Source organism: Oncorhynchus masou, chromosome 32 (assembly GCF_036934945.1).
Source record: "Oncorhynchus masou masou isolate Uvic2021 chromosome 32, UVic_Omas_1.1, whole genome shotgun sequence".
NCBI lineage: Eukaryota > Metazoa > Chordata > Actinopteri > Salmoniformes > Salmonidae > Oncorhynchus > Oncorhynchus masou.
The window spans coordinates 68,004,754-68,019,248 of record NC_088243.1 but is presented as its reverse complement, the minus strand read 5'-3'; the positions used below and the strand labels follow the sequence as shown (position 1 = coordinate 68,019,248).

Sequence of the window (14,495 nt, the reverse complement as noted above, 5' to 3'; positions counted from 1 at the left end):
CTGACAGACAGCGTAGAATCACAGCCAACCTGACAGACAGCGTAGAATAACACCCACCCTGACAGACGGCGTAGAATAACACCCACCCTGACAGACGGCGTAGAATAACAGCCACCCTGACAGACGGCGTAGAATAACAGCCACCCTGACAGACGGCGGGGAATAACACCCACCCTGACAGACGGCGGGGAATAACACCCACCCTGACAGACGGCGTAGAATAACAGCCACCCTGACAGACGGCGGAGAATAACAGCCACCCTGACAGACGGCGGAGAATAACAGCCACCCTGACAGACAGCGTAGAATAACAGCCACCCTGACAGACGGCGGAGAATAACAGCCACCCTGACAGACGGCGGAGAATAACAGCCACCCTGACAGACGGCGGAGAATAACACCCACCCTGACAGACGGCGGGGAATAACACCCACCCTGACAGACAGCGTAGAATAACAGCCACCCTGACAGACGGCGGAGAATAACAGCCACCCTGACAGACGGCGTAGAATAACACCCACCCTGACAGACGGCGTAGAATAACACCCACCCTGACAGACGGCGGAGAATAACAGCCACCCTGACAGACAGCGTAGAATAACAGCCACCCTGACAGACGGCGTAGAATAACACCCACCCTGACAGACGGCGGGGAATAACAGGCAACCTGACAGACGGCGGAGAATAACAGCCACCCTGACAGACAGCGTGGAATAACACCCACCCTGACAGACGGCGGAGAATAACAGCCACACTGACAGACGGCGGAGAATAACAGCCACCCTGACAGACGGCGGAGAATAACAGCCACCCTGACAGACAGCGGAGAATAACAGCCACCCTGACAGACGGCGGAGAATAACAGCCACCCTGACAGACGGCGGAGAATAACACCCACCCTGACAGACAGCGGAGAATAACAGCCACCCTGACAGACAGCGGAGAATAACAGCCACACTGACAGACGGCGGAGAATAACAGCCACCCTGACAGACAGCGTGGAATAACACCCACCCTGACAGACGGCGGAGAATAACAGCCACCCTGACAGACAGCGTGGAATAACAGCCACCCTGACAGACAGCGGAGAATAACAGCCACCCTGACAGACGGCGGAGAATAACAGCCACCCTGACAGACGGCGGAGAATAACACCCACCCTGACAGACGGCGTAGAATAACACCCACCCTGACAGACGGCGTAGAATAACACCCACCCTGACAGACGGCGGAGAATAACACCCACACTGACAGACGGCGTAGAATAACACCCACCCTGACAGACAGCGTAGAATAACAGCCACCCTGACAGACAGCGTAGAATAACAGCCACCCTGACAGACGGCGGGGAATAACAGCCACCCTGACAGACAGCGTGGAATAACAGCCACCCTGACAGACGGCATAGAATAACAGCCACCCTGACAGACGGCGGGGAATAACACCCACCCTGACAGACAGCGTAGAATAACAGCCACCCTGACAGACAGCGTAGAATAACAGCCACCCTGACAGACAGCGTAGAATAACAACCACCCTGACAGACAGCGTAGGATAACAACCACCCTGACAGACAGCGTAGAATAACACCCACCCTGACAGACAGCGTAGAATAACAACCACCCTGACAGACAGCGTAGAATAACAACCACCCTGACAGACAGCGTAGAATAACAACCACCCTGATAGAATAACAGCCACCCTGACAGTCGGCGTAGAATAACAACCAACCTGACAGACAGCCACCCTGACAGACAGCCACCCTGACAGACAGCCACCCTGACAGACAGCGTAGAATAACACCCACCCTGACAGACAGCGTAGAATAACAGCCACCCTGACAGACAGCGGGGAATAACAGCCACCCTGACAGACAGCGGAGAATAACAGCAACCCTGACAGACAGCGTAGAATAACAGCCACCCTGACAGACAGCGGGGAATAACAGCCACCCTGACAGACAGCGGAGAATATCAGCCAACCTGACAGACAGCGGGGAATAACAACCACCCTGACAGACAGCGTAGAATAACAGCCACCCTGACAGACAGCGGGGAATAACAGCCACCCTGACAGACAGCGGAGAATATCAGCCAACCTGACAGACAGCGGGGAATAACAGCCACCCTGACAGACAGCGTAGAATAACAACCACCCTGACAGACAGCGTAGAATAACAACCACCCTGATAGAATAACAGCCACCCTGACAGTCGGCGTAGAATAACAACCAACCTGACAGACAGCCACCCTGACAGACACCCACCCTGACAGACAGCGTGGAATAACAGCCACCCTGACAGACAGCGTAGAATAACACCCACCCTGACAGACAGCGTAGAATAACACCCACCCTGACAGACGGCGTAGAATAACAGCCACCCTGACAGACAGCGTAGAATAACAGCCACCCTGACAGACAGCGTAGAATAACAACCACCCTGACAGACAGCGTAGAATAACAGCCACCCTGACAGACGGCGGGGAATAACAGCCACCCTGACAGACAGCGGGGAATAACAGCCACCCTGACAGACAGCGTAGAATAACAGCCACCCTGACAGACAGCGTGGAATAACAGCCACCCTGACAGACAGCGTGGAATAACAGCCACCCTGATAGAATAACAGCCACCCTGACAGTCGACGTAGAATAACAACCAACCTGACAGACAGCCACCCTGACAGACACCCACCCTGACAGACAGCGTGGAATAACAGCCACCCTGACAGACAGCGTAGAATAACACCCACCCTGACAGACAGCGTAGAATAACACCCACCCTGACAGACGGCGTAGAATAACAGCCACCCTGACAGACAGCGTAGAATAACAGCCACCCTGACAGACAGCGTGGAATTACAGCCACCCTGACAGACAGCGTGGAATAACAGCCACCCTGACAGACAGCGTGGAATAACAGCCACCCTGACAGACAGCGTGGAATTACAGCCACCCTGACAGACAGCGTGGAATTACAGCCACCCTGACAGACAGCGTGGAATTACAGCCACCCTGACAAACAGCGTGGAATTACAGCCACCCTGACAGACAGCGTGGAATTACAGCCACCCTGACAGACAGCGTAGAATAACAGCCACCCTGACAGACAGCGTGGAATAACAGCCACCCTGACAGACAGCGTGGAATAACAGCCACCCTGACAGACAGCGTGGAATTACAGCCACCCTGACAGACAGCGTGGAATTACAGCCACCCTGACAAACAGCGTGGAATTACAGCCACCCTGACAGACAGCGTGGAATTACAGCCACCCTGACAGACAGCGTAGAATAACAGCCACCCTGACAGACAGCGTAGAATAACAGCCACCCTGACAGACAGCGTAGAATATCAACCACCCTGACAGACAGCGTAGAATAACAGCCACCCTGACAGACAGCGTAGAATAACAACCACCCTGACAAACAGCGTAGAATAACAACCACCCTGACAGACAGCGTAGAATAACAACCACCCTGACAGACAGCGTAGAATAACAACCACCCTGACAAACAGAGTAGAATAACAACCACCCTGACAGACAGCGTAGAATATCAACCACCCTGACAGACAGCGTAGAATAACAACCACCCTGACAGACAGCGTAGAATATCAACCACCCTGACAGACAGCGTAGAATAACAACCACCCTGACAGACAGCGTAGAATATCAACCACCCTGACAGACAGCGTAGAATAACAACCACTGACACAGACTTGAACAATAAGGGACACAGGAAATATGCACTTGGGGTTATGGGGTGAAGGAGACATGCACATTGAGTAAAGGGAATGGTTATAGGGTAAAGGGGGTGTTGCAAAGGGACAAGTTCTAGAGAGAAAGGGTCCAAAGATGACGACACAGGAGGTTACAGCCTTTATAAAAGTCTAACCGTGAGGATGCAGATAAAAAGGTGCCTACAGCAAAAAGGGTGCACAGCATGGAAAGATGCATTTTGAGAACAGGTAGCCAGGAGGGTAGAATTACAATACCAGGGTGAAACAAGTCACAGCAAGCCTACAGCAAACACAATACATTGACAACAACATAACTACAGACCTCAGCAAAGCAGTAACAAGGGTGTACACATACCAGGCTATAAGGAACTAACTGGTAGGCTACACATACCAGGCTATAAGGAACTAACTGGTAGGCTACACATACCAGACTATAAGGAACTAACTGGTAGGCTACACATACCAGGCTATAAGGAACTAACTAGTAGGCTACACATACCAGGCTATAAGGACCTAATTAGTAGACTACACATACCAGGCTATAAGGAACTAACTAGTAGGCTACACATACCAGGCTATAAGGACCTAATTAGTAGACTACACATACCAGGCTATAAGGAACTAACTAGTAGGCTACACATACCAGGCTATAAGGAACTAACTAGTAGGCTACACATACCAGGCTATAAGGAACGAACTAGTAGGCTACACATACCAGGCTATAAGGAACGAACTAGTAGGCTACACATACCAGGCTATAAGGAACTAACTAGTAGGCTACACATACCAGGCTATAAGGAACTAACTAGTAGGCTACACATACCAGGCTATAAGGAACTAAATAGTAGGCTACACATACCAGGCTATAAGGAACTAACTAGTAGGCTACACATACCAGGCTATAAGGACCTAACTAGTAGGCTACAGAGACCAGGCTATAAGGAACTAACTAGTAGGCTACAGAGACCAGTCTATAAGGTACTAACTAGTAGGCTACAGAGACCAGGCTATAAGGTACTAACTAGTAGGCTACAGAGACCAGTTTATAAGGTACTAACTAGTAGGCTACAGAGACCAGTTTATAAGGTACTAACTAGTAGGCTACAGAGACCAGTCTATAAGGTACTAACTAGTAGGCTACAAGGTACATACTAGTAGGCTACAAGGTACAAACTAGTAGGCTACAAGGTACAAACTAGTAGGCTACAAGGTACAAACTAGTAGGCTACAAGGTACAAACTAGTAGGCTACAAGGTACAAACTAGTAGGTTACATAGACCAGGCTATAAGGTACTAACTAGTAGGCTACAGAGACCAGGCTATAAGGTACTAACTAGTAGGCTACAGAGACCAGTCTATAAGGTACTAACTAGTAGGCTACAAGGTACATACTAGTAGGCTACAAGGTACAAACTAGTAGGCCACAAGGTACAAACTAGTAGGCTACAAGGTACAAACTAGTAGGCTACAAGGTACAAACTAGTAGGTTACATAGACCAGGCTATAAGGTGCTAACTCGTAGGCTACACAAGTTAGCGTCCAACCAGCTAAGGCAAGGACTAAGTTTAGCCAACACAGAAACTCAAACTACACAAACTGGACGCTCCATCTTCGCGCCACATGCGTGTCCAGCAACACACAGCACCCTAGTTGCTAACTAAGACAGAGGAAGAGCCGGGTAGCTAAACGTGACTCACTGTGTGATATCCCCTGACTATGGGTGGCTTGCCGGTGGGGTACGGGTCCACCGTGTCGATGATGGTCTGCCGCTCGCCTTTCTGGTTGATCTTGCGGAACCTGCGGCGGGACTGACGATGTGATGCTTGCCTCTGGAAGTACTCCTCATTTTCCTCCATATAGTCCACCTGGGGAAACAGGGTAGGAGGACAGAAAGGAGTGACTGGCTCTTCTTTTCTTTGCCCCCTCCCTCCCCTCTCACTGCGTAAAAATAGCAACGTTTGTGGGCTGCACCTCAACACTCCTCTCCGACATCAACGGGAGCTTTCACAACTCCAGGAGAAGGGGGGAAAAGAGAGAAGGATATGTGTGAGAGCGAGAGAGAGGTACAGAAAGAATGAGCAAGGGAAGGGTGTGAACGAAAGAAGACAAACAGAGGAATAGATCAAGAGGGATGGAGGGGGAGAGAGAAAATAAACGGAGAGAGATACCTTGCCCTGATGTGATTCAGATTGAGTCAATCTCATTCAGTGGCAGTCAGCCAGTCAGCCAACCAGTATCAGTCTCAGCCAACCAGTATCAGTCTCAGCCAACCAGTATCAGTCTCAGCCAACCAGTATCAGTCTCAGCGTCAGCCAGCCAGCGTCAGCCAGTGTCAGACCGCCAGCCAGCCAGCCGACCAGCCAGCCAGTCAGCCAGTAAGTGTCATCCAGTCAGCGTCAGCCAGCTAGTGTCAGCCAGGTAGTGTCAGCAAGCGTTAGCCAGCCAGCGTTAGCCAGCCAGCCAGCGTTAGCCAGCCAGCCAGCGTTAGCCAGCCAGCCAGCGTTAGCCAGCCAGCCAGCGTTAGCCAGCCAGCGTCAGCCTGCCAGCCAGCGTCAGCCTGCCAGCCAGCGTCAGCCTGCCAGCCAGCGTCAGCCTGCCAGCCCGTGTCAGCCAGCCAGTCAGCGCGTGTCAGCCAGCCAGTCAGCGCGTGTCAGCCAGCCAGTCAGCGCGTGTCAGCCAGCCAGTCAGCCAGCCAGTCAGCGCGTGTCAGCCAGCCAGTCAGCCAGCCAGCCAGCGCGTGTCAGCCAGCCAGTCAGCCAGCCAGCGCGTGTCAGCCAGCCAGTCAGCCAGCCAGCGCGTGTCAGCCAGCCAGTCAGCCAGCCAGCGCGTGTCAGCCAGCCAGTCAGCCAGCCAGCGCGTGTCAGCCAGCCAGTCAGCCAGCCAGCGCGTGTCAGCCAGCCAGTCAGCCAGCCAGCCCGTATCAGCCAGCCAGCCAGCCCGTATCAGCCAGCCAGCCAGCCCGTATCAGCCAGCCAGCCAGTCCGTATCAGCCAGCCAGCCAGTCCGTATCAGCCAGCCAGCCAGTCCGTATCAGCCAGCCAGCCAGTCCGTATCAGCCAGCCAGCCAGTCCGTATCAGCCAGCCAGCCAGTCCGTATCAGCCAGCCAGCCAGTCCGTATCAGCCAGCCAGCCAGTCCATATCAGCCAGCCAGCCAGTCCGTATCAGCCAGCCAGCCAGTCAGTCAGCGTGTCAGTGGCAACCAGCCAGCGCCAGTCAGTCAGCGCCATCCAGTCAGTCAGTCAGTGTCAGCCGGACCCCCCCCGATCACACTCCCTGGCTCTGCTCTGGCTGTCTAGCACCTACCAGAGTCACAGCCCCGTGAAATGGCACACAAGGGATATTGGCAAAACTGGCCTGGTAAATGATGAATAGAACTTGTGCTTGAGGAGAAAGAAAGCTACTTTCATGAGGCATGGGCTATTGGAAGACAGAAAGACATGTACAAAATACTGCAGCAAAACATGTTTTCTCTGATCACGAAAAGCATTTTACAACTTGATACTTAACAGTTGTGTGCAGTAGACTGGTGACATATGCCTGGTGTTAGAATAACACATTTAAGGCCTTTACAGTTGGCACACTGTCCTCCATTGCCAGCTTCTTTACTACGGTTTCACATTTCATAGCACTTAGCCTTTGGGATTACACATCAAATCTCTCTGCCTCCCTCTGCCATACCAACTGCTGCTATGGCAACGGCAGGGGAGCTGTGGTGGATGACAGTTGTGTATGAGAGAGGAGAAATAACAAGAATAAGTGCATGTGATGTGTATCAGTTTGTGTATGTGTGTATTGATTTGGTTTGAGTGTGTGCGTGCGTACGAGTATCGGTTCGGTTTGCGTGTGAGAGCCGCTGGTGTCTCGGTATCATAGCACTCCACAGCCATTCTCCCAGTAATTCTAGGGAGCTTGTTGCGCCCATAATAGCCGAGGACCATGCCAGGAAGGGGTAATGATCAACAGCAGGACAGAGAGAAGGCTATTAGAAGAGCTGGAGCTTAGCTGTTGGAGACACATTTAACAAAAAGGCACCACCTATATGAATATTATTATAGAAATCCATAGGATACTGATTACTAAGAATATATCTTAGTTGCAACCATGCTGTATGGGAGATGGTGGTTAACACATAGGTTAAGTATGACTGCTCCATTCAAACGGAGCAATAGGAGATGTGTGATTAAATTGGTGTCAAATTGTAGTCTGTGTGTGTGCTCGATTATGTGTGTGCACATGATTATGTGTGGTGTGTGCCTGCACACGTCAGAGAGAAAATAACAGTGTCCTTCATATCTTTAAAGATCTAGCACACTTCCAAGGCCTACTGTTCGACCGCAGATTGCATTGTGCCTCTACTTTTACGTCCTGGTAAAGCTGGATTGATTGGTTTTCAACGTCACTTTTTAGAAAAGGTCTGTGTCAAGTGGGTCAAACATTACATCACAGACTGTAGCCTTTGACTGGAGAGTGAAAAATAACTGGAAATTACTGCGACACATATATACATTCATCACATATAAGTATGTGAGTGAGCAGTGAACAAGAAAACTGCTGCACGTACTATAGCTGAAGCCATGTCAACAGAAGCACTAGCATTAATTGTAGTTGATATTACACCGCAACAAAAATTAAATATAAGAAAAACTTACATTGTGGGCGCATCATCTAAATTCGATGGGGTGTAAAAGTCCACATAAAACATGTTAGGTCGTTGCTAAGTCACGTCCCCATAAGCCCTACGATGCCTTTATAAACCCCTGTCGTCCCAGTACATTAGTGTATGAAGCAGTGTGCTGTGTTGCCTGATGTGACATCACTGTGGTAAAGTTGGAAACGCTGGCGGAACTCACCACAATCATCTCCGAAGGTTCCAGAACGATGCACTCACATCCACGTCTCAGGCTCCCTGCAGAACGCTTCCCAAAACTGGTGAGAGAACAAATGACAGGAAAAAAAAAAGAGTTTAGGGAAAACTAATTTTAATACATTTTGCTTGGCATCGGTGGGATTCAATCTGGAATTTCTGTTATTCCTGTTCAAATGATAGACAAACATTCCTCCTTGAACAGCTTATAAGTAAGCATTTTACAGTAAGGTCTACACCTGTTGTTTTCGGGTACATGTGACAAATACAATTTGATTTGAAGTTGGATAAATAAAAATACACTTCAATTGGAAAATTCCTGGATGAAGAATGAAGACTGCAAGAGTTGTATGATGCATTCAGTCCCCAAACTGAGACGAGGGTTCCCTTGTACCGTATTTACGAAATCAACACCAAAATGTGTGTTGATGTGACTCCCGGAGTCACATATCAGTACATATCATTTTTTGTTTATGTTGTGTAAATTCCCCCAGTGTACATACATATACAAAAGTATGTGAACATCCATCAAATTAGTGGATTCGTCCATTTCAGCCACACCTGTTGCTGACAGGTGTATACAATTGAGCACACAGCCATGCAATCTCTATAGACAAACATTGGCAGTAGAATGGCCCGTACGGAAGAGCACAGTGACTTTCAACGTGGCCCCATCATAGGATGCCACCTTTCCAACAAGTTTGTCAAATATCTGCCAAGCTAGAGCTGCAGCGGTCAACTGTAAGTGCTGTTATTGTGAAAAAGAAACATCTAGGAGCAACAACGGAACAGCTGTGAAGCTCACAGAATGGGACCCCAATCTTCTGTCCTTGGTTGCAACACTCACGACCAAGATCCAAACGGCCTCTGGAAGCAACGTCAGCACAATAACTGTTATTCGGGAGCTTCAAAAAAGGGGTTCAATGGCCGAGCAGCCGCACACAAGCTTAAGATCACCATGCGCAATGCCAAGTATCGGCTGGAGTGGTGTAAAGCATTCCACCATTTAACTCTGGAGCAACATAAATGCGTTCTCTGGAATGTTGAATCACGCTTCACCATCTGGCAGTCCGAACGAAAAAAATGTGGGTTTGGCAGATGCCAGGAGAACACAACCTGCCCTAATGCATTGAGACAACTGTAAAGTTTGGTGGAGGAGGAATAATGATCTGGAGCTGTTATTCATGGATTGGGCTAAGTCCCTTAGTTCCAGTGAAGGGGCATCTTAACTCTACAACATACAAAGACATTCTAGACGATTCTGTGCATCCAACTTTGAGGCAGCAGTTTGGGGAAGGCCTTAAACTGCTATCCCAGGGAAACATGTTTCCATTGCCAAAGCAAGTGAAATAGATAATAAACATAGATAAAATAGATAATAAACAAAAGTGAAAAAGGACAAAATTAACAGTAAACATTTACTGAAAAGTTCAAAACGAATAAAGTCATTTCAAATGTCATATATATATGTATGTATGTGTGTATGTATGTGTGTATGTGTGTATATATATATGTATATATACCAGGTGGCGAATCGCATCTCTGCATGTCTGGCAGACATATCAGTGTGGATGACGGATCACCACCTCAAGCTGAACCTCGGCAAGACGGAGCTGCTCTTCCTCCCGGGGAAGGACTGCCCGTTCCATGATCTCGCCATCACGGTTGACAACTCCATTGTGTCCTCCTCCCAGAGCGCTAAGAACCTTGGCGTGATCCTGGACAACACCCTGTCGTTCTCAACTAACATCAAGGCGGTGGCCCGTTCCTGTAGGTTCATGCTCTACAACATCCGCAGAGTACGACCCTGCCTCACACAGGAAGCGGCGCAGGTCCTAATCCAGGCACTTGTCATCTCCCGTCTGGATTACTGCAACTCGCTGTTGGCTGGGCTCCCTGCCTGTGCCATTAAACCCCTACAACTCATCCAGAACGCCGCAGCCCGTCTGGTGTTCAACCTTCCCAAGTTCTCTCACGTCACCCCGCTCCTCCGCTCTCTCCACTGGCTTCCAGTTGAAGCTCGCATCCGCTACAAGACCATGGTGCTTGCCTACGGAGCTGTGAGGGGAACGGCACCGCAGTACCTCCAGGCTCTGATCAGGCCCTACACCCAAACAAGGGCACTGCGTTCATCCACCTCTGGCCTGCTCGCCTCCCTACCACTGAGGAAGTACAGTTCCCGCTCAGCCCAGTCAAAACTGTTCGCTGCTCTGGCCCCCCAATGGTGGAACAAACTTCCTCACGACGCCAGGACAGCGGAGTCAATCACCACCTTCCGGAGACACCTGAAACCCCACCTCTTCAAGGAATACCTAGGATAGGATAAAGTAATCCTTCTCACCCCCCCTTTAAATGATTTAGATGCACTATTGTAAAGTGGCTGTTCCACTGGATGTCAGAAGGTGAATTCACCAATTTGTAAGTCGCTCTGGATAGAGCGACTTACAAATTTAGCGTCTGCTAAATGACTTAAATGTAAAGTATATATATATATACATACACACACATACACACACACTGCTCAAAAAAATACAGAGAACAATAAAATAACACATCCTAGATCTGAATGAAATATTCTTATTAAATACTTTTTTCTTTACATAGTTGAATGTGCTGACAACAAAATCACACAATAATTATCAATGGAAATCAAATTTATCAACCCATGGAGGTCTGGATTTGGAGTTACACTCAAAATTAAAGTGGAAAACCACACTACAGGCTGATCCAACTTTCATGTAATGTCCTTAAAACACGTCAAAATGAGGCTCAGTAGTGTGTGTGTGTGGCCTCCACGTGCCTGTATGACCTCCCTACAACGCCTGGGCATGCTCCTGATGAGGTGGCGGATGGTCTCCTGAGGGATCTCCTCACAGACCTGGACTAAAGCATCCGCCAACTCCTGGACAGTCTGTGGTGCAACATGGCCTTGGTGGATGGAGCGAGACATGATGTCCCAGACGTGCTCAATTAGATTCAGGTCTGAGGAACGGGCGGGCCAGTCCATAGCATCAATGCCTTCCTCTTGCAGGAACTGCTGACGCACTCCAGCCACATGAGGTCTAGCAATGTCTTGCATTAGGAGGAACCCAGGGCCAACAGCACCAGCATATGGTCTCACAAGGGGTGTGAGGATCTCATCTCGGTACCTAATGGCAGTCAGGCTACCTCTGGCGAGCACATGGAGGGCTGTGCGGCCCCCCAAAGAAATGCCACCCCACACCATGATTGACCCACCGCCAAACCGGTCATGCTGGAGGATGTTGCAGGCAGCCGAACGTTCTCCACGGCGTCTCCAGACTCTGCCACATGTGCTCAGTGTGAACCTGCTTTCATCTGTGAAGAGCACAGGCGCAAGTGGCGAATTTGGCATTTGCCAGAGAACACCAAGATTGGCAAACGTCCTGCACGGTGTTGGGCTGTAAGCACAACCCCCACCTGTGGACATTGGGCCCTCATACCACCCTCATGGAGTCTGTTTCTGACCGTTTGAGCAGACATGCACATTTGTGGCCTGCTGGAAGTCATTTTTCAGGGCTCTGGCAGTGCTCCTCCTTGCACAAAGGCGGAGGTAGCGGTCCTGCTGCTGGGTTGTTGCCCTCCTACGGCCTCCTCCATGTCTCCTGATGTACTGGCCTGTTCTGGGCACTATGCTGACAGACAGAGCAAACTTCTTGTCACAGCTCGCATTGATGTGCCATCCTGGATGAGTTGCACTACCTGAGCCACTTGTGTTAGCATGAGACGGAGTCTACAACCAACACTAGAGTGAAAGCACCGACAGCATTCAAGTGTCCAAAACAGGAAGCATAGGAACTGAGAAGTGGTCTGTGGTCCCCACCTGCAGAACCACTCCTTTATTGGGGGTGTCTTGCTAATTGCCTATAATTTCCACATGTTGTCTATTCCATTTGCACAACAGCATGTGAAACTTGCTGTCAATCAGTGTTGCTTCCTGAATGGACAGTTTGATTTCACAGAAGTGTGATTGACTTGGAGTTACATTGTGTTGTTTAAGTGTTCCCTTTATTTTTTTTGAGCAGTGTATATATAGTGTTGTAGCAATGTGCAAATAGTTAAAGAACAAAAGGGAAAAATAAACAAATATGGGTTGTATTTACAATGGTGTTGTTCTTCCCTGGTTGCCCTTTTCTTGTGGCAACAGGTCACAATTTTTTGCTGCTGTGATTGCACACTGTGGTATTTCACCCAGTAGATATGAGAGTTAATGTGTCTGCGAAATCTGAGGGAAATATGCATCTCTAATATGGTCATACATTTGGCAGGGGGTTGGGAAGTGCAGCTCACTTTCCACCTCATTGTGGGTATTGTGCACATTGTCTTCTCTTGAGAGTCAGGTCTACCTATGTCGGTCTCTCAATGACAAGGCTATACTCTCTCAGTTCTCTTTCATTTTGGGTCAGACAGTGGCAGGCATTCTGTGTACTCTGTTTAAGGCCAAATAGCTTTCTAGTTTGATCAGTTTTTTTTGTAAATTTTTTCCAATGTGTCAAGTAATTATCTTTTTATTTTCTTGTTATTTGGTTGGGTCTAATTGTGTGGCTGTCATGGGGTGTCTCTCAGATCTTTCACAGCTTTGTAGACGTTACCTGTGGCGCTGATGTTTAGGCCAAGGTAGGTATAGTTATGTGCTCTAGGGCAACGGTGTCTAGGTGGAATTTGTATTTGTGGTCCTAGCAACTGGACCTTTTTTTGAACACCATCATTTTTGTCTTACTGAGATTTACAATTAGGGCCCAGGTCTGACAGAATATGTGCAGAAGATCTAGGTGCTGCTGTAGGCTGCCCTTAGTTGGGGACAGAAGCACCAGATCATCAGCAAACAGTAGACATTTGACTTCAGATTCTCGTAGGGTGAAGCCGGGTGCTGCAGACTGTTGTAGTGCCAATTCGATGATATACATGTTGAAGAGGGTGGGGCTCAAGCTGCATCCCTGTCTCACCCCACGAGCCTGTGGAAAGAAATGTGTTTTTTTGCCAATTTTAACCACACACCGTGTACATGGATTTTATAATGGAATGTCGTTTTTGTTTATATAAATGCTGCAGTTGCCACTCAAGTTTTTTCTTCCAATTGTGAACCCTATGAAATAACTAGCTAGTTAGCGGTGTGTGCTAAAAGTGTTTCAAAATCTGTTTGAGACCTCTAAGTAGTTCTTTGCTATGTACGGCCATGGCTTTTGTGGAGCGATAGGTAACGATGCTTCAAGGGTGACTGTTGTTGATGTGTTCAGAGGGTCCCTGATTCAAGCCCAAGTTGGGGCGAGGAGAGGGATGGAAGCAACAGTGTTACATTGATGCTGTGGACCCAAATCACTCGGTTGGGCTCTGTATTGTGGTTGCTGCAGAAAATACGTGCAAAAGGGGTGAGTGTAACCAGTGTAAAATGGCTGGCTAGTTAGTGGTGCACGCTTGTAGATTTCCAACTCTATGATGTCAATCGGTCTGAGACCTTTAAGTTGTTGTTACCCCTGTGGCTTTTGTGAAGCAATAGGTAATGATGCTTCATGGGAGGCAGTTGTTGATGTGTTCAGGGGGTCCCTGGTTTAAGCCCAGGTTGGCGCAAGGGGCAGGACTGAATAAATACTGTTACACATGTGTGACCCTATCAATGTTTCTTTCACACTCCTGTTTGTTCCCATTAGTCCTAAATTATAGCATTTCAAGGTTACATTTGATGACTGACGAGAATGGTTTTAAAAACATTTCATCTAAGCGTGTTCTTCAAGAAGGATTGATGTGCAGGGCTACTACAATATGTCGAGTGTGTTAAGCTGTGTGGGGTTAATGCCAATCATGACTGTTTGACTTGACTGGTGATAAGACTGCCTCAGCTGCGGCTTATGCACTCTTAGCTGTGAGACCACCA

The 14,495-nt window shown here is 48.8% G+C and overlaps 1 protein-coding gene across 8 annotated transcripts in view; it reads right to left on the bottom strand.

Moving 5' to 3' along the window:
• The window catches only part of LOC135526508 (rap guanine nucleotide exchange factor 2-like), a 168,765-nt gene that overhangs the window by 86,498 nt on the left and 67,772 nt on the right, over window positions 1-14,495 (bottom strand). For all 8 annotated transcript variants that reach the window (XM_064954942.1, XM_064954936.1, XM_064954937.1 and 5 more), the window contains exons 5-6: window positions 8,592-8,667; window positions 5,438-5,605 (exon numbers count right to left, since the gene is read on the bottom strand). In XM_064954942.1, the coding sequence (XP_064811014.1) occupies window positions 5,438-5,605; window positions 8,592-8,667 (244 nt within the window). The remainder of the gene's footprint in view (window positions 1-5,437; window positions 5,606-8,591; window positions 8,668-14,495) is intronic.